The sequence below is a fragment of the Acanthochromis polyacanthus genome, chromosome 11 (assembly GCF_021347895.1).
Source record: "Acanthochromis polyacanthus isolate Apoly-LR-REF ecotype Palm Island chromosome 11, KAUST_Apoly_ChrSc, whole genome shotgun sequence".
Lineage (NCBI taxonomy): Eukaryota > Metazoa > Chordata > Actinopteri > Pomacentridae > Acanthochromis > Acanthochromis polyacanthus.
Window position 1 is genome coordinate 6372950 of NC_067123.1, and position 23075 is coordinate 6396024.

The 23075-nt window shown below is 35.8% G+C and overlaps 2 protein-coding genes across 5 annotated transcripts in view; one reads left to right on the forward strand and one right to left on the reverse strand.

Annotated features, from left to right (window-relative positions):
• Positions 1 to 19921, reverse strand: part of nudcd1 (NudC domain containing 1) — a 117844-nt gene extending 97923 nt beyond the window's left edge. For 2 of the 4 annotated variants that reach the window (XM_051955519.1, XM_051955517.1), the window contains exons 1-5: positions 19710 to 19921; positions 15391 to 15545; positions 10366 to 10551; positions 4589 to 4772; positions 2132 to 2320 (exon numbers count right to left, since the gene is read on the reverse strand). In XM_051955519.1, coding sequence (XP_051811479.1) covers positions 2132 to 2320; positions 4589 to 4772; positions 10366 to 10551; positions 15391 to 15545; positions 19710 to 19824 — 829 coding nt within the window. In that variant the 5' untranslated portion in view covers positions 19825 to 19921. The remainder of the gene's footprint in view (positions 1 to 2131; positions 2321 to 4588; positions 4773 to 10365; positions 10552 to 15390; positions 15546 to 19709) is intronic. The other 2 variants (XM_051955520.1, XM_051955516.1) reach the window with 2 other exon arrangements.
• Positions 19922 to 20090: 169 nt separating this feature from the next.
• eny2 (ENY2 transcription and export complex 2 subunit) lies at positions 20091 to 22058 on the forward strand. Its single transcript, XM_022217499.2, has 5 exons — positions 20091 to 20240; positions 20337 to 20411; positions 20503 to 20573; positions 20665 to 20739; positions 21774 to 22058. Exons 2-5 carry the CDS (start codon positions 20344 to 20346, stop codon positions 21848 to 21850), a joined length of 291 nt encoding a protein of 96 aa, XP_022073191.1. The 5' UTR covers positions 20091 to 20240; positions 20337 to 20343; the 3' UTR covers positions 21851 to 22058.
• The last annotated feature ends 1017 nt before the right edge of the window (positions 22059 to 23075 follow it).

The following is a 23075-nucleotide window of genomic DNA, read 5'->3' on the forward strand; positions in this document are numbered from 1 at the left end:
CATGCGTCTGATTTCTTCAAGTTTTCTGCTGAAATTCAACTTTAAGCAGCATTACAGAGTAAAGAAAAGGTAATGACAAAATCCTGCTGCAAAAATGGAAACACTTCAAGTTAAATTTCCTTGAAATGAAGTTGTAAACTGTTTAATAGAGAGGAATGAAATGATCTAAGCATATCTAACTTTAAGCCGTGGCGTTGGAATTAGTGGTTTAACTAAATTTGGATAAAGCTAATTCAACTGTATGTTACCAATTAAAACAATTCATTGAAATCAATTTTATTTTTCAGCAAAACACAAAAACAAGAGACTACAAGTTAGAGATGTTCATCATAGATAGATAAAGAATTAGGAAGTTTCTCATTTTCAGTCTCTTTTTGTTGTTTGCCGTCTTTTTTTAAAATCAGTTTTAATCTTTTTGTTGTTTCTTATTATTTTCAATCTATTTTTGTTGTTTTTTTGTCTAAATTTTGTCATTTTTGATCTTTGTACTGTTTGTGTCTATTTTTTATTATTTTCAATCTATTTTTGTTATTTTTGTCAGTGTTTGTCATTTTCAATATTTTGTTGTTGCTTGTTTATTTTTTTATATTTTTCAATCTGTTGTTTTTTGTCTAAATTTTGTCATTGTTTAGCTTTTTATTGTTTTTTGTCTCATTCTTTGTCATTTTCAATGTCTTCTTGTTATTTTTTTGTAATTTTGTTTATCACTTTCTATTTTTGTTTTTTTTGTCTCATTCTTTGTCATTTTCAGTCTCTGTTGTTTTTTTTGTCTAAATTTTGTCATTTTTTAGCTTTCTGTTGTTTTTTGTCTCATTCTTTGTCATTTTCAGTGTCTTTGTTGTTGTTTCTTGTCTAATATTTTATCATTTTCAGTCTAATATTTTATCATTTTCAGTCTCTTTTTGTTATTTTTTGTCTCATTCTTTGTCATTTCCAGTCTCTTTGTTGTTGTTTCTTGTCTAATATTTTATCATTTTCAGTCTAATATTTTATCATTTTCAGTCTCTTTTTGTTGTTTTTTTGTCTCATTCTTTGTCATTTTCAGTCTCTGTTGTTTTTTTGTCTAAATTTTGTCATTTTTTAGCTTTCTGTTGTTTTTTTGTCTCATTCTTTGTCATTTTCAGTGTCTTTGTTGTTGTTTCTTGTCTAATATTTTATCATTTTCAGTCTAATATTTTATCATTTTCAGTCTCTTTTTGTTATTTTTTGTCTCATTCTTTGTCATTTCCAGTCTCTTTGTTGTTGTTTCTTGTCTAATATTTTATCATTTTCAGTCTAATATTTTATCATTTTCAGTCTCTTTTTGTTGTTTTTTGTCTCATTCTTTGTCATTTCCAGTCTCTGTTGTTTCTTGTCTAATATTTTATCATTTTCAGTCTCTTTTTGTTGTTTTGTTTGCCTCATTCTTGGTCATTTTCAGTCTCTTTGTTGTTGTTTTTTGTCTAAATTTTGTCATTTTTAGCTTTTTGTTGGTTTTTGTCTCATTCTTTGTCTCTTTTTGTTGTTTTTTTGTCTCATTCTTGGTCATTTTCAGTCTCTTTGTTGTTTCCTGTCTAATATTTTATCATTTTCAGTCTCTTTTTGTTGTTTGTTTGTCTCATTCTTGGTCAATTTCAGTCTCTTTGCTGTTTCTTGTCTAATATTTTATCATTTTCAGTCTCTTCTTGTTGTTTTTTTGTTTTAATTTTTGTCATTTTCAAGACCGGACGTGTTGTGGTTCTAGATTCCTCGGTGGTAATGAGTGGTAATTTGAGTTACTGTTGCCTTTCTATCATCTCCAACCAGGCTGCCCATTCTCCTCTGATCTCACATCAACAAAGCATGTTGGTCCACACAGCTCACTGGATATTTTCTTTTTTTGAGACCATCCTCTGTAAACCTTAAAGATGGTTGTGTGTGAAAATCCCAGTAGATCAGCAGTTTGTGAACATTTAGACCAACAAACATGCCACATTCAAAGTCACTTAAATCCCCTTTCTTCCCCATTCTGATGCCACGTCTACATGAATAAATGCATTGAGTTGCAGCCATGTGATCGACTGAACAGGTGTACCTAATAAAGTGGCCGCTGAGTGCAGATAAACACAGTGATCTGTTTCTGTCAGATTTCCCAGCAGCCCCTGCGACCCACCTGTCTTCTCCACCTCCATCGGTTCTGGTTCTGGCTGCTCCACCGGACGACCGTCCACGTGAGTGAAGGCGAACGGTTTCTCCGAGGCCACCATCAGCCCTTTTCCTTTGGGCTCCACGGCGGCGTAGTGAGGCACAGACTTCCCCCTGAGGACCCTCCTCTTCCTCACCTCGTACTTCTTCTCCTGACCTGCAGGAGGAAAACAACGGAAGAGGTTTTATTAAAGCAATATTGTGTTTTATTAAACTCCAACAGAGATCAGGAAGAATCACAGCAGCCAGTCACAGCAGCATGTAGAGATGAAATCACTTCCATCAGAGCAGAAGGTTTTATCTCCCTGTAGGTAGAAACAGGATTTTGTTCCATTAGCTGCTAGATATCCGAACAACACTGGAACTGACCTGCTACCTGCTGTGAATGTGAAGGACTTCATCCCGGTTATTTTTGTTGCTGTGTTCTATGTTTGCAGAGACGATATGAACTTGTGTTTTGGGATTTACTGTCATGGTGTCACACACTCTGTTGCCTGTTTATGAGGTGCACTTAGCTGTGAATACAACAGTCCTGTTAATCCTGCTGCCGTTGAGATTAATGCTGATGTTTTGCTCCTTGCAGATATGTTGATTTAGCTTTGAGATATTTTATTGCTATCTGTACTTCTGTGATAAAATTTTTACAACTGCAAAAGTTTTACAATTAAATGAACGCCCACTATATTTAACAAACAAGTTCATGATAAGGACGATCCTTGTGAGGTAAATCTGGTGACAGAAAAACCTAAGAAGCATCTGCCAACTGGCTAATTATTTTAGTTAATTCCACAAGAAGGGGTTTTTAGCAGCTTTCATTCCATCTTGGAAAACTTTTTAATTTCTGAAACAAAAGTATTTCACCTGAATTTATTGTTCTGATATTATTATTAATAATGAAATTATTTGTATAGGAACGTGTTTTCAATGAAATAAATGTCTAATCAACCAGATAATGAAAACAAATTCAAACCAATAAATGCAACATGAACAAGATAATACAGTCAAGTCCTACAAACATTTTTTATATAGAACATTAAGACACATTTAAGTTCCTACAAAAGCAACCCAGTGTAACACACCTGCGTAGCTTTGCTAATTATAGATAAATGTTTCACTTTTTTGAAAAAACTACTGTATATTTAGAGTTACTCATATTTCTCTGCTTCATTTGAGGTCCAGAAACATGATACTGAGGTAAAACAAGGAGGAGAAACCTGACGAAATGAGGCATTAACTGTTCATGACACACATTTTATTGTATTTTCAGTGGAATATTTCTAATTGGAGAGTGTGACACATTGCTAATTACACAGGTTTTTTAATCTTAAGTTGTAAGAACACAAAAAGGAAGTGAGTGTCTAATACTTAGTTGTGTAAACATAATAAAAGTTGGCTCAGCAACCTATTGAATCCATTTGCGTTTTTAAGGCAGACGATTTAGTTTTTCTGAGATGAGATTTAACTCTCAAATTTTAAAATTTGACGGCGAGCTACCTCTGCTTTAAGTGCTCGCTGGAGGTCATTAACAGCTACTAATATCTCTGTCATGGCGGCCCGTTGCTGGCTAAACTCCCACAACGCTCTCAGCCACACAAACTCCAAAAATCTTCAACTAAAGCGCTGTGGTTGTGGTGTGGTGTGGTCTGGACACATTTGACTGAGACAACACAGAACGACCAGGAAAAACTCCTTAACTTGTAAAAATGCACAAAGAAAAGTTGCATGAACTGAAAGTCTTGTTGGATTCATCTGTAATACTGAGTAACATTGACATCCATCCTCACAGATTAAAGCAAGTCTCTCGAGTGTGCAAATATTGATTAAGTTCTCTTTTCACAAAGCTCCACACTGATGATATCTTGCATAAAAGCACGACAAAATTGATTGCAGACACCCTCCTACGGTGATACTCAAACCCAGAGGACTGACTACGGTTAGAAAAATGTAGTTTTACATCTCAACAAACAATCAAAGCAGCAGCAACAGCGAGCAGATATCAAAGAGCTGCGTCTGTAAATCCATCTAAATGAGGAAGAGACTCTCAGAGGCTGCTTCTCTTGTTTCGTCTGTCCAATATTTGAATCATTAGTCAGGCTGGATTTTTTTCCCCCTTTCCTCCACAGGAGCCAAGAACTCTAATGAAAACCCGTCTTGCCAGTGTTTGCTTCAGAGTGCACTAATCTCATCTGGGACATGATAATTAAACTCCATTAATGAAGACTATGACTAACGCCCTGCGGTGGTTAAATTAACAAGGATTCCATTCGCCTCCTGGATGTGAATGCTGCAAAAAAAAAAAAAAAAAACAGGCATTAAATTGAACAGAACAGGCTTGAAATTCGCACCCTAATTATGTTTGACACACTTGTCTTATCTGTCTTTGTGCTCCATTAGTGAACGTACAACGGGTCGGCCAACCACCCACCGTGTCCCGCGGCGTTGGCGACGGTGATCCACTCCAGAGACACCGAGAATCCGCTGCCTTTGGTTTCCGTCGGGTCTTTCTGGACTCGAAGCAGCAGAACCTCCATGATGTGGACGCCGGATTGGACGTGAGAGACGCTGTGGAGGACGGTGAAAGGTTCCCCCAAGTCCTCAACGAACAGCGGCTAAAGACGCAAGAACGACAAAAAAAAAAAAGTTTTTAGAATTTCATCTGTGGGCTGGAATCAAGTCAATGTAAAAATCTGCAATCTTTCCACGGTTACAGATATTCTTAAAAGGCTTTTGTTTACCCTGCACCTTTAGCAAGCAGTATGTTGCAGAAATACTGGAAATTAACCGAATTTATCTTGCTTTTAAATCCAAACTGCGAGTTCTTTTTTGGGGGGATATTTCATTTTTCTGCTTTTCCAATTTAACTAAACATACACAAAACACAGATTACAGAATACTCCCCACCCCCCGTACAGATATTAACTAACCAGAGAACCTAACAATGAGTAGGTAACAGTCAAAGAGATGAAAAAAAACAACAAATAAATGAGCAGAACATAAAGTAAGAGGCGGTGGAAATAATCCCGGCTCAGACAGGCGATTCGTGGTGCATCGATTTGGTATCATTTTTAAAATAAATCTGAGAAAGGTGTTGGCCAAATCCTCAGAAAGGCGTTGCATTTGTTTCTCAGAGTGTACGTAATCTTTTCGAGTGTTCCTTTCCATGAACCATCTAGCTATGGGGAGGTGGGAGTCAGACTTCCATGTCACTGCTCTACACTTACAAAGGGTTAAAAAAAATCTCTTCTGGGAGTTAAAATCTGCTTTAACGGTTGTAAAATTCACCAGTAGGCAAATTTGTGGGTCCAATGGGAAGTCAAATCCCCCAAACTTTGTCGTAATGACACTAAAGTCGTGTCAAAAAGAAGTAAGCGTCGTACATGATCAGGTACAATTCAAAGAAGAGTCCTCCTCTGATAGCTCAGGTTTATATTCATGCAGTCTCTGTGGCGTCATACAGAGCTGGTGGAGGAAGTTATCATGGATCAGTCTGTATTTTGTATTAGTGGTGGCCAAACTGCCAGTTCTTGACTCCACAACATGCACTTATTTGTCAAATCTTGCTTGTAAATCTCATCTTATTTGTTTTTTGTTGGTGTCTTACTGATGTTTTAACAGTGTAATTCTGTAAAAGTGTTTTGTATCTCACTTCCTCCAGGATTTCGCGGGCGTTTTTCATGATTGTTGCGGCCAAAAATGCCTGAATTCGTGGCAGCTTTTCTAAAAAATTGCGATAAAAGTTGCGATGTTTTAAGCTTATTTGTTGTGATAAAATTGCGGGAGACAGTGACAATTGCTAAAAAGCTGCATTTTTTCCAGCTTGTAGAACATGTTTTAATGCTGTAATTGACAATATTTATTCCGAAATTAATTATTTAATGTTCCAACCCATTTCCACAAAAGCTGGCACACCAGGGTGGGGCATTAGCAGCAGCCAGACACTGGTTTAATATGACGTGACCCAACTATGCAGGGGGCGACAGGTATTGATGGGACTCAGAAACACCCCCACAATTTAATCAGTTGTTCCTTGTATCATTTCCGATACGTCCACAGTGGTAGATTGTTGTAGGATAACAATCATGTGATCGTCAGCAGGCTGCTGGGGTAGCGTTCACTTGTTGCCATGGTTACCGTGCTGCTATCAGACGCCGTGCCGCTATGAATCCTTAACAAATCTGTTGATCCAAACTTTAAGCCGTATCACTGCTGAAGTCTAATCACTTGGTCTTTGTGTCATTTCTGACCGACCCTGAAAACTTCATTTAAATCCCTGAGTCCGTTTTTGAGTGATGTTGGTAACAGAGGAAGGATTCACACACCCTGATCGTCACATAACTCCGCCGTGTTCTTTGGTGGAATAATTAATCTAATTTATCTCATTCTTTCAGTGCTCTAACGGATCTGGATGCAACAGCTTCCATCATGGGGATTTGTCTGGTCTGTTGTCCGCTCATTTCAGCCGTTCTAATATGTTTCGTGATTTTAAAAAAGTGTGTATCAATCGATGATTTTTTTTTCTTTTTTGTATTCCACCACAATATTCCACGGGTGTAAAACAGTTTAGCTCCGCTTTGGTGAAGAACATCAGTGAATTAATTGTTTATCACGGTCTTCAGCAGTAAGTTTTGTTGGTAAATGAGAGACATTAGTATCCCACATGTCTGGATCTTCAAACCATGAACAGGAAGTGAATTCGGTGACGTACGTGCATTAGGTTTGCGCTGGGAGCTGCTATGATTGGTGGAACTCACGGAAATTGTGTTTTTTCACTATTTTAGAGGCATTCATATTATGAAGAGTTGATTCATCAGTGATTTTTTCCTCTAAAAGGGACAAATGGAAACAAAAAACACGAAGAAAACGCCTCTCAGAGCCTAACAAATCCTCTCATTGTAGAAGTCGTGGGTTTTTCCTTTAATATATCATAAAAAATAATTAAAAAAAAAAAACTTATCCCCAGCCATCTAAAAACTGTTTTACAAATTTGTCGTTCACCTGCAGGTTAATAAACTGCCTTTTATGTGTCGGGTTTCTTTTATTTTGATTTTTTGTAATATTTGACTCAAGTCTGACACTTTCTTTCTCTGAATATTTGTCGTCTACACTTTCGGTTAATTACACTCTTGACACTTAGAAAAGCTAAAACCATAAACGTTTAAACAAGAATAAACAGAAATCACTCTTGAATTTAAACAAAAGCACAGATTTCCTCCCTGTATTGTCCATTAAACTCTAAGAAATAATAAAAACGTTAGTGGTTACACAGATTAAGCTAACAGAATCAGCTGTAAAAGAGGTTTTAATGAAAGTTGTTAGAGGAGAAGCTTGTCTTTATTCCAGTAATAAAATGCTAATTCAAGCTAGTATTTCTGTATCAGTGTCTGGATGAGGACGGTTACATGAAGCTGAGTCAGTATGGGAATGTGCAGCCGGTTTAACGGAGATCTGAGTGTTGAAACCTAAATTCAGAGTAGCGGACGTTGGAACTCGAGGCTCAGATCTTCATCACAAATTCTGCTGCAGAGCGGCGTCGAGCTTTGTTCCCAGAATGAACCTTCAGTCGCCACCAATCCCGACCGCTCGGCCGTCAACGGGATAATAAACGCACAAAGGCTCATCAGAGGCTTCCTCCCTCAAAACTACAAGCCAACTTCCAAAAGGCTGGCTGAGCTTTTAAACACAGAAACTGGATCTAAAGCTCGGATTTGCATAAAATCCCCCAGAAAACACTGCTTTGACATCCTGCGGTGAGGAATAATAAAATGCTAGAGATGTAAAGGTAATCAAGAGAAATTTACTTTAAATTCTGTGACAAAGAATAAATAACAGACATAGACTAGAAAAAATAAGATAAGGAAAGAAAAAGACAAGAAAAACAACAGAAAAAGAGAAGACAAAATGTAATAAAAAAGATTTAAAAAATAACGAGAAAAATATTTTTAAAAAGACAAGAAAATAAGATAAAGGTAAGAAAAAGACAAAAATATTTTAAAACAAGAAAATAATGAGGAAAAACATTTTTCTAAAAAAATACAAAAAATAAGATAAAAGAAAGACAAGAAAAAGATTTTTTAAAAAGACAAGAAAACTCAGAACATAAGAGCAAAGGAAAAGATAAAAAAAGAAAAGAAAAAAGAAAATAAGATGAAAGATAAAGACAAGAAGAAGATTAAAAATAAGATGATAAATAAGAAAGACACGAAAAATAATAAAGAGCAAAGATAAGCAATAGAAAAAATAAAATAAAATTAGAAAAAGATTTAGAAAAAGAAGACAATAAGAGTAAAGATAAGAAAAAAACAAAAAAGATTTCAAAGGACAAGAAAGAAAATAAGATATGAAAGACACAAAAAGATTAAAATAATAAGAAAAACAAGGAAAAAAGACAAGAAAAATAAAATAAGAAAAAACACGAGAATGAGATAAAAGATAGGAAAAGACAAGAAAAAGAAAAATTAAGAAAATAAGTTAAGAAAGACACAAAAAAGATTAAAAATACGAAAAACGAGAAAAAAAGACAAGAAAAATAAAATAAAAGATTAAAAAAAACAATCTGCTAATAAAGTATTTCTTTTCTACTGCATTGAATGTGATGAAGCTTCAGCTGAGAATTTGTCGAGGAGAATCAATAACATCAGTGTTTACACACTTGTTGTCATAAAACTCTTCTCGGCTCTTTTTTCTACATGGAAGTGAAAGAGCCAGAGTTGTAAAATCTGGAGAAGCTTCTTCTTGTATTTCAACACTTACTTATTGCATTTCAAGATTCTACCAACCGTCTTTGAGCCACAGAGTCAGAGGATGCTTCAATTTTTGGACGTTTTCAGGTGGAAACTCCTAAACAGAGCCAAGGCTTAAAGCAGTTTAGGTTTGAGAATGCATATAGTGGTGGAAAAATTCCTCTTTCTTCCTTTAAATCAGCAAATTCCATCAAAAAAAACATCAAACATGCTGTGATTTCTCCATCTTGTCTGTGGATTTTATTGTTAAAAACACTCCTTTAACAGCTAACAGCTGTAGTTTGCAGCAAGTTTTATTCAAGAAGTAAAAATTTAATAATGGTTGTTTTTATAGCACCTTTCAAAACACAACCACCGATTTGAAAATTGTCAAAATTACACCATTTACCAGAGTCAAAAACTGCAAAAACAGAAAAAAAAATATAAATCACTGGACTTTCTACTCTAATATTGGACTGTTCATGTGCAATGCTCCAAATCTGAGCTTAGAATCATGACATTTGATGATATGATAAGCGTCTCTTTTAAAAATTTGCCTGAAAGAAGCCAGTCGCAGTAACCAATTTCTGTAAAATACAAAATATTTTGAGTTCCTTCGTGCAACTGTGACGCCATCAGTTAATCAGTTGTAAGTAACAGTAATTTTACAATAATTTGGGCACTTCTAAGTTGAACTGGGTTGAACTGCAGGCTGTGTTTACACTAAAACAACCAAGCAATGAATACCCCTGTTGATAATGTACAGACTCTACGTAGAAAATACCTTTATTAAGGTATTCTATATGTACAAAAGCACGTATAATGCACAGATTTTTGCATATGTACAAATGAAAGTATACGACAAAGAGTAAAAAATGGTTTTAAGATCAAACTCACAACTGGTTTTGGTCTTTTTCTGGATTCAGTGACAATAAGAAACTTTTTTTGTCAGGCAGCTGAAATTTGTAGAAATTAGGTAAATTTCAAATGTCAGCAGCAGCCGCGTGTGAATAACTAGGTAAATTTAAAGAGTCTCCTACCTCTTTTCACCAAATATAATCCAGTATTACAGCATTTTGACTCAACATTACATCACCAGCTGCTTCAGACTCTCACTTTTCCTGATATTCAAATCTTCCCGTCAGTGTTTCTCCAATTTCCCGACAGCTGTGAACGCATCACTGAGCCGGAGAATCAATAAGTGTCATTTTCTAACGCTAATAAACTGGATTCGTGGAGCCAGAAAAGCAGATGACGAAGCAACACTGTAACTACAAAGAAACGTGGCGTGAAGCCGTCATTTGAGTCATTTCTGTCGGCGTTGTTTCACTTTTATTCAGCCGCCAACGGAAGTCAGGAGTCAGCCTTTTTATCTCCCCACTGACTGTTTGGTTTAGTGGTTGATGGTTGAAAACACCCTGAATAATGAGCAGTAATACTTAACTATATATCTATATAGTCTATATCCATATATCTTCCTTACCTCCCACTTGCTGTGGCTGCTGTCGCCCCTCTTGCCGGTTCGTAGGAGGTAAAGTCGACCGCTGCCATCGGACAGAGCTGCCCAGGTAGCCGAGGTGAGGCTCAGGGAGGCGCAGAGTCGGTCGTCGCTTCGCTCGGAGTCGTCGGATAAACGGTAAACTTCCCTCGGTTTCCCCAGAGCCGTGTCCTGCATTCACATCAGAAAACACGTTACAATGTTTTGAAAAAAAAATGCAGATTTCTGTCACATAATTAATTGATATGCCAACTATTTTGGGGTAAATTTTCTCAGTTTACAAAGATAAGATGAGAAAAGATAAGGAAAAGATGAGAAAAGATGTGAAAGAGATGAGAAAAAGTTGAGAGATTAGAAAAAGATGAGAAAAGATGAAAAGATAAGAAAGATGAAAAAAAGATGAGAAGAATATGAAAAGAGATCAGAAAAGGATAAGAAAAGATGAGAACATTTTGAGAATAATGAGAAAAATATGGAAAAGGTTGAGAAAATGACAAAAAATAAGAAAAGATGAGAAAAAGATGAAAAAGGTGTGAAAAGATGAGAAAAAGATGAGAACAATATGAGAAAAGATGAGATTTCAAAAGATAAAAAAGGTGAGAAAAGATGAGAAAATGAAGAGAATAGATGAAAAAAGATGAGATAAAAGAAAAAGATCAGAAAAAACACGAAAAAAGATTAGAAAAATGAGACATGATAAAATGATGAAAGACGATAGGAAAAATATGAGAAAGGATTATAAAAATACACAAAAGATGATAAAAATGTTAGAAAAGATGACAAAAAGGAAAATGTGAGAAAAAGATAAGACAAGAAAATAATAGAAAAGGTGAGAAAATGATAAAAGAAGATGAGAAAAAGACAAGGAACAATAAGAAAATGATGAAAAGACTAGAAAAAAAGATGAGAAAAGAAGATAAAAGCAAAAAAATATCTGCCAGAAATGGCTTGTAATTTGGACAATTAATCAGCATTATATGAGGCTTTTATTTCAGCCTTAGGAGTGAAAAATAGCACTGGAATGATGCTACATGAGTCATGATGTTATGTCAGTGCACCAAAACTTTAAAATAAATCATGGAGAGTAATACGACATGTCCATTCTCAGAGCTACAAAACAATCAGTCATGACTCACAAAAACAGTTAACAGAGGATGGCGCTGAAGTAGACGATGCAGGTCGCTGCTTCCATCTTAAATCACGCAAGAAGTACATCAATTACAACTCAATCAGTTCTGCTAATCAGTTACTTGATTTGGATAATTTTGGGTAAAATATCTTAAATTCCAAAGACAAGAAAAGGACAATAACAATGTAAGATTTAAAAAAAAGATGAGAAGATGAGAAAAACTAAGAAAACTATTTTAAAAAACATAAGAAAAAGGTGAGAAAAAGATGAGAGAAGATGAGAAAAGATTTAAAAAGATAAGATGATTACTCAACGATGATATAAAAAACTAGAAAAGGTGAGGAACAGAATGAAAAAAGAAATACTTTTTTTTAAAAAAGATGATAAAAGGCAGGAAAAGATGAGAAAAGATTTTTCAAAAGATAACAAAAAATGGGAAAAGACTATTAAAAAAACAGTCAGAAAAGACAAAGAAACAGATGAGAAAAGAAACGGATAAAAAAGAAGGAAAAAGATCAGAAAAAGTTTTTGTTAAAAGCTAAGAATATTATAAAAGATGAGAAAAGGTACAAAAAGGATTTTAAAAGATATGAAAAAGAGCAAATAGGATTTAAAAATCTAGAAAAAAAAGAGGAAAAATATGATTAAAGAAAAGATTAAAAAAGATGAGAAGATGAGAAACGTGACAAAACACTTTAAAAAATAAGAAAAATGGGCAAAGATGATTTTTTTTTTTAAAAAAGCTAGAAAAGATGAGGAAAAGTATCAAAAATAAAAAGATAAAAAGACAAGCAAAGGCAAGAAAAGGATGAGAAAAAGAAGAGAAAATATAAAAAACTGAAGAAAAATATGAGATACAAGAAAAGGAAGGAAGGGAGGAAAGGAAAAAATGACACAAATATAAGTAAAGATGAGAAAGGATAGGAAAAGATGACAACACGACAAAAGATGAGAAAAAGATATGAAAAGGATGACAAAAAGATGAGAAAAGATAAGAAAAGATCACAAAAGATGAGAAAAATATGAGAAAAGACAAGAAAAGATCACACAACATGAGAAAAAGACAAGAAAGATGAGAAAATTAAGACAAAAAGATAAGAGAAGATGACAAAACAGGACAAAAATGAGAAAAGATAGTGAAAGGACAAATAAAAAGAAGAGAAAAAGAAGAGAAAAAGATGAGAAACTATGACAAAAAGATAAGACGAGAAAAAGATATGAAAAGGATCCATAAAAATGAGAAAAAGATGAGAAAGGATGAGAAAAGATAAGAAATGATCACCTGAGATGAGGAAAAGATAAGTTGAGAAAAATATGAGAAAAGATAAAAGATGAGGAAAAATATAAGGAAAGATGACAAAACATGACAATAGATGAAAAATGATAAATAAAAAAGATGAGAAAAAATGAAAAATTTAAGAAAAAGATGAAAAATAAGAAAAAACATGCGAAAACAAAAAAATGTCCAGAAATTGCTTGGAATTAGGAGGGTTAAACAAAATTAGAAAAATCATGTAGACTAATATGACACGCTCTTAGACCTACAAAACAATCGGTCATGACTCAGAAAAACATTCAACAGAGGAGGACGTTGAGGCAGATGATAAGTCGCTGCTTCCATCTTGAATGTGGAACTTTAACCCCATAAGAAGTTCAACATTTGACGACCTGACATGGAAACAGCGGTGAAGCAGATGTTCTATAATGTTTTTATTGCATTAACGAGTATTGGAGAGTAAGAGAAAACAACATCAGGAGGAGGATCGGCTGCCAACGGTTGTCATGTGGCCGTTCATGTGACGGGTGATTCAACAGTCTGACAGCATCCCTGATTTCCAAAGCTGAGCAGCAGCTGCCTGTCGTTGCCATGGAGTGCGACACGATGCATTATGTCGCTACCTAGCGCACCTCTGAGATCGTTTTCACGCCAACCTACGATGTGCCATGCAAAATGTACACAAAGAGCCCGATAATTATCATGTGATCATTGTAATTAGCCATCACAGCTCCAGAAAAAGTCCGGTAATGGAGCCACTGAAAGCCACAAACTCTGATCATCATCATCATCCAGGACACAAAAAAATCCTCCAATGTGGCTCCAATTATCTCCAATTATGGCCAATGATGCCTCAGACATAAAAGTCGTTTTACCTGAAAATGAAACTTGAGTCTATTATGGAATCACTGAACAGAAAGTTGTGTTATTCCTGTAAATACTCTGATTTTTACTCCTTCTGTATGCGAGAAAACAGCAAATTGCAGAAATTAAAACAATGTATACTCACAACTGTGTTTTATTTGTGTACTATAAGTGTTAAAACATCTATATTATGGAATTTTCCTGCATCTTCTGCTGAAACTACGCTCAAGCTGCGATTACAAGGGTTTGGTCGCCACCTACTGGAGGTTCAGGCACATTAAAATTGATTTATCAAAATAAACTTCAGCTCCTGTCAATGTTTCAAATATTGATGAGTCTCATTAATCAGATATAATTTATATCTGTATTAAGATATTTTAATGAACATTTTAGTTTGTCAAAAGTGTAGCAAATTGTGTTTCATGATGTTTTTGGAACAAAACTGAAGCTAAAAGGTGAAAAAAAATTAAATAACCTTAGAAAATTTAATGTGACTGAAAGCACCTCAGATCGTGTTGAAATTGACACAGAAATGCTACTAATTATTATTAATATTATTATTATTAATGCTATACAAGTCATTTACTCAAGAATAATACCATTTTTGTGTGTCAAATGGTCATACTTTTCCATTAACTAAACTACAGCTCCTGTTAATCAAAACCAGTATGACAATAATTACGGATGAGTTTCATTAATTAGTTTCAGTCTCTTCTTCATCCAAATAATTTTTATGGGCATTTTTGATTGTAAAAGATGGAAAATTGCAGAGCAGCGTGCACATAATTGTGTATTTTGTGCTCTCCATGATGCTTTTGGATCAATATTTATTCTAAGATGTGGGGAAAAAATCCTTCTCAAATCATTTTAGGTAATTTAGTGTAACTAAAAGCAGTTCAGACTGTGATTTCAGTTGCAACAAACTGTGTTTTTTGTTCTCTTTATGATGCTTCTGGATCAAAGCTGGTGAAAAAAAACCTTCTTTAAACCACCTCAGACAACTTAGTAAGACTTCAAACTGTGATGAAAGTGAAAAACAAATGCTACTAAATCATTTATTTAAGAAAAAATGAATTTTTGTTCGTCAAACGGTCAGATTTTTCATTAACTAAACAGCTCCTGCTTCGTCAAAACCAGCATGACATTAATTCAATCTGTTCCAGTCTGTCTTCATTCAAATCATTTTTATGGGCATTTTAGTTTGTAAAAATGCAAAACTGCCGAGCAAAGTGCAGCAAACTGTGTCTTTTGTGCTCTCAGTGATGTTTTTGGATCGATATTGGTGGTAAAATGTGGGGGGAAAAAAACCTTCCCGAATCATTTTAGGCAATTTAATGCAACTGAAACCAGTTTAGACTGTGATAGCAGTTCATTGCAGATGTAAAATTACACCATTAATTACAAAAAAACAAAGTGTCTTCTGCATTCTCAGTGATATTTTGGACAGAAACTGATGCTAAAATGTGGAAAAAACCTACTTTAAATCACCTCAGACAACTTAATGTGACTGCAAACGCTTCAGGTTGTGTTGAAAGTGACACAGAAAGTCCAACTTGGTAAGATTACAGCGACAATTTTTACAGAAAGGCGACCAGGCTGCTCATTCAGACACATTCAGATGTCTTCAGTGAACTTCTCCTCACAGATACTTGTAGATGGACAGTAATGATAAGCTCTCATTGCTGCAGCGTATAAATGTAAACATCCACCACAAACTCCCTCGGAGGACTGAAGGTCTCACCAGGGTGACGGTGAGGCTGAGGACTCGTCCTTTGCAGTCCACAAACAGAACGCTGTCGTCGTACCAGGGGTCCAGGTGCAGGTAGTTGTACATGCCGAAGGCTCGCATGTGTTCCAGAGTGTAGTGAGAATCCTTCAGCTTCACCTCCTCCACAGCTGCAGCACACAGGAAGAGACAGACAGAGGAAATCAGACACCAGACGGGATTCATATTGTTGGTATTCAGTTTGTACAAAGTATTTGAAGAGACAAACTTATGATTACTGCAGCTGTTATTTATCAAAGACTCAATCTGTTCCTCATCATGTCAACTTCAGTTATTGGTATGAACTCAATCTTATTTTTTTTTAACTAATATTTGGAAGATTTGAGTATAAAAATGTTACGTAACCCTCGTGTCGTCCTCCGGGTCAACATTGACCCAGTTTAAAGTTTGAAAATGTGGCAAAAAATATATGTATTTTCACAGTGAAACGTCTGATGGCCACATTTTCAACATTTTTGGGAACTTTTTGAAAATTTTTTGGAGGAAAAAAGAAATGTTAAAAATGTTTCTTTAAGAACATTCACAAGAAAAAAAATCAACTAAAATCCAGCGAATTTCGCTGGATTTTGGTTGATTTTTTTCTTGTGAATGTTCTTAAAGAAAATATTAGAAGTTTTACTGATATATATGTAATCACTTTAGATATTTTGGAAGATTTTTACTCATTTTTTGAAAATATTTACTAGAATTTTCTTGCCAAATTTGGGGGATTTTTTTTTAAATAAATCTTTTAAGGGAAACTTTTAATGAGTTATTGGAATTTTCTTCCTGAAGGTTTTGTACATTTTTGGAAATTTGGGGCATTTTATTGCAGATTTTTTTTCAGACAAGGAAATAACTTCAATATTTGAAAGTTTGAAAATGTGGAAAATAACAGAATTTCACAGTGAAACTTCCCACATCCACATTTTCGGGAGTTTTTTGAACATCAAGTTTTACTTATATATATGTAATCACTTTAGAAATTCTTAGAATTTTTTCAGAACATTTTTACTCATTTTTGAAAATATTTTCGATAAATTATTTTCTTGGCAAATTTGGGGGATTTTTAAAAAAATACAACTTTTAAGGAATTGTTGGAATTTTCTTCCTGAAGGTTTTGCAAATTTTCAGAAATTTGGGGAATTTTTGTGGATGATTTTTTTTTTTTTCAGACAAGGAAACAATATTTTTTGGTGCCTGTAAATGAGGACAACAGGAGGGTTAATACAATCAAAGTGCCCTTGCCTTTACACACGTGGACAAAATTGTTGGTACCCCTCAGTTAAAGAAGGAAAAACCCACAATTCTCACTGAAATCACTTGAAACTCACAAAAGTAACAATAAATAAAAATTTATTGAAAATTAAATAATCAAAATCAGCCATCACTTTTGAATTGTTGATTAACATAATTATTTAAAAAAACAAACTAATGAAATAGGGCTGGACAAAAATGATGGTACCCATAACTTAATATTTTGTTGCACAACCTTTTGAGGCAATCACTGCAATTAAACGATTTCTGTATTTGTCAATGAGCGTTCTGCAGCTGTCAACAGGTATTTTGGCCCACTCCTCATGAGCAAACAGCTCCAGTTGTCTCAGGTTTGATGGGTGTCTTCTCCAAATGGCATGTTTCAGCTCCTTCCACATATGTTCAATGGGATTCAGATCTGGGCTCATAGAAGGCCACTTTAGAATAGTCCAACGCTTTTCTCTCAGCCATTCTTGGGTGTTTTTGGCTGTGTGTTTTGGATCGTTGTCCTGTTGGAAGACCCATGACCTGTGACTGAGACCAAGCTTTCTGACACTAGGCAGCACATTTCTCTCCAGAATGCCTTGATAGTCTTCAGATTTCATCGTATCTTGCACACTTTCAAGACACCCTGTGCCAGATGCAGCAAAGCAGCCCCAAAACATTACTGAGCCTCCTCCATGTTTCACCGTAGGGACAGTGTTCTTTTCTTCGTATGCTTGGTTTTTGAGTCTACGAACATAGAGTTGATGTGCCTTACCAAAAAGCTCCAGTTTGGTCTCATCTGTCCAAAGGACATTCTCCCAGAAGCTTTGTGGCTTGTCAACATGCATTTTTGCAAATTCCAGTCTGGCTTTTTTATGAGTTTTTTTCAGCAGTGGTGTCCTCCTTGGTCGTCTCCCATGAAGTCCACTTTGGCTCAAACAACGACGAATGGTGCGATCTGACACTGATGTACCTTGGCCTTGGAGTTCACCTTTAATTTCTTTGGAGGTTGCTCTGGGCTCTTTGGATACAATTCCAACGATCCGTCTCTTCAATTTGTCATCAATTTTCCTCTTGCGGCCACGTCCAGGGAGGTTGGCTACTGTCCCGTGGGTCTTGAACTTCTGAATAATATGAGCCACTGTTGTCACAGGAACTTCAAGCTGTTTAGAGATGGTCTTATAGCCTTTACCTTTAAGATGTTTGTCTATCATTTTTTTTCGGATGTCCTGGGACAATTCTCTCCTTCGCTTTCTGTTGTCCATGTTCAGTGTGGTACACACCTTTTCACCAAACAGCAGGGTGACTACTTGTCTCCCTTTAAATAGGCAGACTGACTGATTATGAGTTTGGAAACACCTGTGATGTCAATTAAATGACACACCTGAGTTAATCATGTCACTCTGGTCAAATAGTTTTCAATCTTTTATAGAGGTACCATCATTTTTGTCCAGGCCTGTTTCATTAGTTTGTTTTTTTAAATAATTATGTTAATCAACAATTCAAAAGTAATGGCTGTTTTTGATTATTTAATTTTCAATAAATTTTTATTTATTGTTACTTTTGTGAGTTTCAAGTGATTTCAGTGAGAATTGTGGGTTTTTCCTTCTTTAACTGAGGGGTACCAACAATTTTGTCCACGTGTGTAATTAAAGTAATTCCAAGAGGATTATTCTCTTGAGCACAGAAAACTAGACAGCTACACTACACAATGAAATTCTTACTGTCGATAAACTACAGCAATTTAAATAAACAGACTTAAACTGACAGCAGCAGTCGGTTGTAAAGTGCATCGTGCATTTGTAAACTCTGGTTTGAATGAAGTGACTCTGGCAGTGATAAAGTGATTTATATAAAAACATATAGAATGCATCTATATTTGGGAGGAATTGTTATTGTCAGTAACTCTGATGTTATTCTAATCATCAAACAAAAAGTTACTTCCTGAAAACATACAACAGCTACTAACAAGCAACAATGGAAGCTAAAACTTTTGAGGAAATTTGAATTTTAAGAAGCCAACAATCTCAAAATGGGCACAGCTACGACACAATTCAAGGATATTTATGAAAAAGAAGACGGCTTGAAATATAATGACGTGAAGCAGTAAAGGTGTTCTTGGGGTTTCTTAAGATGTAAACAAGTATACAGTTTCAAGCAAACAGGAAGATATGAGATGTAAAGATCTGCAGCTGGTAGGACTTCAGTTACACTTCATCTGACTTTTTTTAGACACTATTTGAAGAGTTTTGGTTTCATTTTCTGTGATTTGTTGTTTTTTGTTTTTTTTTTGCTTTTAAGGAACTGGAGCACATCTGAATTAAATCAGTTTTAGGGAAAAAAAATAAAAATCTGCAGTAGATTAAAAATAAACTGATTTTAAGGCACTCCTCATTTTCTTAGTGACCATCTGAACGCCCAAGATATTTAAGAGGAGGAAATCAAACTTCATTTTGAACCACAGGACAACAGACAGAGCTCATTCACATTTATAAATGGAGCTTTAAAAGTACATAAAAGTACATAAAAATGTAAATCTTAATTTTAAATGATTCAATTTGCTACTCCTGTTTAGTAACAAGTGTGAAAGAGGATACACTCACCAGCCTCCTTATCAGATAGCATTTATCTGTGAAATTTCATGCAATTCAATCTATTAATTCCATTTTCATGAAGCTTTTATATTTACAGCTTCTGTTGTAAAAAAGGTGATGGTGCACTGGACTGCACTAGATTCAAAAGTATTCCTAAAATTTTGACTACTGCACATGAGTGTGACAAAATTTCAGAAACATTTTCATTGGAACACAGTCCAGCTAAACTGTGACCTCACGAATAATAAAAATAAAGCAGAATTATTACCTCTCGTGACAATTTCAACAAAAATGAAAAAAATAGAAACTTTGCAAAATGGCAGCTCTGTCGCATTAGACGGAATGAAACTGTACAAGTGCAGCTAATAAAAAGTTATGATGGAGTGGAGTGTATCAGAGCCAGGAATCAGTGCTGAGCTAGCCAACAAGCTAACTGTGCTGTAAGTTAGTTTCTCTCACCTGCGTCCAGCTCCACGTTGTACGTCGGGATGGCGTCAAGAGACAAGCGGTAACTTTCAAAGTTCGGGTCCAGCAGGTCTCTGTTGACCTTCAGGGAGTAGTTAGACGCCGCCATATCTCCTGAATGAGGCTCACTTACTCACAACTTGATGTGCAGCAAGAAGATGATGCTGGAGAAGTCAGCAAGACACACGCTTCCTGTTTTGTTTCGCAAGGGGTTATTTTACAGCGGACGCCACTGCCGCTGGTGCTCATGGGAAGTAGAGTTCTGTGTTTGTTTGTGCTTAAAACACATAGAATCCCGTAAGAATCGTTGTTATTTTGCCATAATAGCCAAATTTAATTTTTAAATTAGATTTGTATTCAATATAACAGATTTATCTGGACATTGTTTTGAAATTTGTCGCCTTTTTCGTGTGTTGTTTGAAAATTAACCTCTCTGAAACCGGAACTGTTGAGCTTTCGAAGCGTCCGACGGAGCCGTTTCGTTAAGGGACAGAGTGTTCCCCAGCTGATCCTTTCTGACAAAAGGTAACGGCTACCTGTTAGCTAGCTGCATTTTTAATCACCTTTTCGTGTTTCTGTGCGTTCAAACGTGAGACTTCCGGTGTTTCTTTGTGTTTCCAGGCGGAACATGAGCAAAGACTCCCAGATGAGGGCTGCGATCAACCAGAAGCTGATAGAAATGGGGGAACGGGAGCGGTGAGCGGCGCTTCCTCTGCACTGATTTGGCGCTGAACGGTTATATTCAGATTAATCAAACATAATGTCACCTGAATGTGTGTGTGTGCAGGTTGAAAGAGCTGCTGAGGGCGAAGCTGGTGGAGTGTGGATGGAAGGATCAGCTGAAGGCACACTGCAAAGGTACCTACTGAGGCTTCAAATGTGGAATGATGATGAGGATGTTGTGGTTCTGTGAAGCTGTGTCCCTAAAACTACCGCCTCCTGTGTGCAGATGTGATCAGAGAAAAGGGTCTGGAGCACGTCACAGTGGAGGACCTGGTCACAGAAGTCACACCTAAAGGCAGAGGTAGAGTTCAGACACTAATTTGCAGCAAAACAACACAATTCTGCACTCTAAAGCAGGATTTAAGGTTGTTGAAGTGACGTTAGGTTTAATTCTGACTGCAACGCTGGTTCACTTTTCATCTGGTCACTTATGCTGAACATCGAACCTGCTCCAGAGCATTTTAGCTTCAAGATAACTGATGAATATGTATTAAAACATCTCATATTGATCAGTAAATTCTCCAACCCTGCAGGAAAACCTCAAAACCATTTCACTGTGATTGCCCAGTTTACTTATTTTATTTCAGAATAGAACAGAAGAGTTTAATTGTCATGTGTGCAGGTACATTGGCAGTATATATGAAGTAAATAGGGAAATATTATCATTAAGTGCACTGTTTCTGTGCAATATATCTGTTCACTTTCAATTCATTCTCTACGTATCCATCTGCTTCTTGTTATTAAATTTGCAGTTCACATTCTGTGCTTATGTTAATTTATTTTTTGGATACTGTTCCTTGGCATCCACTTAGACACTTTACACACTTGGACATTTTGTGTTTTGTCCATTAATTCTAATCATGTATATGTCACTTATCTTTGTTTATCGTACTCTGGCAAAACAACTGTCTCAAAGATGAATAATTATCAAATCTTATCTTACGATAAAATAGTTTGAAAAGTAGGAGCAGCAGCAATAAAAGCAAAGAGAAATACAAATGTGCATTCTAAAAATAAAATAAACACTTTGTATTTTTGAAAAGAGTTTTAAAACATAGGAAAAAAACATGACTTTATGGCCACAGTGCCACAGTTGGTTGAGGATTTTGCTCTTTCTTTCCATTTTCAAGTGCCAATAATTTCTCATTATTGTCATTTTAGACAAGTGTCAAGTCAAAATAGCTAAAACTGGTTTACCACACATCAGATTCTACTGATGTCAGAGCCTCAAAAGTTGGTGAAATGTTGACCAAAGACTGTATTTTAGTAGAATCCTTTTATTATTGTACTGTGGTGTTACTTTATTTTGCATCCCTGTTTTTGTGTCCTGTGCAGCACTCGTCCCCGACAGCGTGAAGAAAGAGCTGCTGCAGAGAATCCGAGCTTTTCTAGCTCAACACGCCACCTTGTGAACGAGCCGACTCCCGTCTAGACGATTTTTTTACTCACCTGTAGACCCACAACTATAAAAACCAACCAACCGATGTTTGTTCTCATTGTGAGCGATGCTGAAGTGTTAATTTTATTTTGTATTGTGTGTTTTCATATTGATTTTAGTTTGTTATGCTGCAGTTTTTTGGAGAAAAAGAATAAAAAATAAAATCATGCCTATTTTGGTCACTGAGGCTCCCGATTCTGTTTTGTTTTAGAAATATTCAACTTTTTATTCTCAACAAACAGCATAAAGAGTCCATCCATCCATTCTCTATACACCGCTTTATCCTCACTAGGGTCACAGGGGGTGCTGGAGTCTATCCCAGCTGACTCGAGTGAAGGCAGGGGACACCCTGGACAGGTCACCAGTCTGTCACAGGGCTACATATACAGACACACAATCACACTCACACTCACATTCACACCTACGGACAATTTAGAGTACTCAATTAACCTCAGCATATTTTTGGACTGTGGGAGGAAGCCGGAGTACCCGGAGAAAACCCACGCATGCACAGGGAGAACATGCAAACTCCATGCAGAAAGATCCCAGGCCCACCCTGGGATTTGAACCAGGGATCTTCTTGCTGCAAGGTGAAAGTGCTAACCACTACCCACCATGCAGCCCTGCATATGGAGTGATTTTATTAATTTTTTTCACACATAAGAAACGAAACCATGTTACACCAGTTCTTGCTGCACTTCTCTGGCTACATGTCAGTTTTATAGTTAAAGTTTTTGTTGCTTGTTTTTCTAGCTTTAACCAGCTTAAATCCTCTGGTAGTCTTAATAATGTTGATTTATCACCAAACCTGTCTGTGGAAATCCAATCCTGGTATCCTGTTTCAAATCTGACATTTGCCTTTTTCCTATCTGATGGTAATTATAGGAATCATTTCAATTATTTTATCTTCTTACATGATATGTCCATTTTTATTTACCTTTATTATATGCTTTATTGTCAAGTGCTTCTTGAATTATTGTTATTTCTGGTACTAAAAATAAGACTGTAAACGTCAGTATGACAAAAAATGCCATTGCCTAACTCATACTTTGTAGTTGCACAAGAAGGCAAATGTGTTGCATAAATACTGAGTGCTTCATAATTCTGTCCTTTTTTTTATAACAATGTCTTTATTTGTTTCTTACATGAAAATCACTTTTAGAACTGTATGCCAAAATTTCTTGTCCCAGGTTTGTAGG

Coding starts and splice junctions, on each gene's coding strand:
- eny2 (XM_022217499.2), top strand. CDS start 20,344: ATGAGCAAAGACTCCCAGATGAGGGCTGCGATCAACCAGAAGCTGATA. Junction 20,574..20,664: donor GCTGAAGGCACACTGCAAAG/GTACCTACTGAG, acceptor TCCTGTGTGCAG/ATGTGATCAGAGAAAAGGGT. Junction 20,740..21,773: donor AGTCACACCTAAAGGCAGAG/GTAGAGTTCAGA, acceptor TGTCCTGTGCAG/CACTCGTCCCCGACAGCGTG.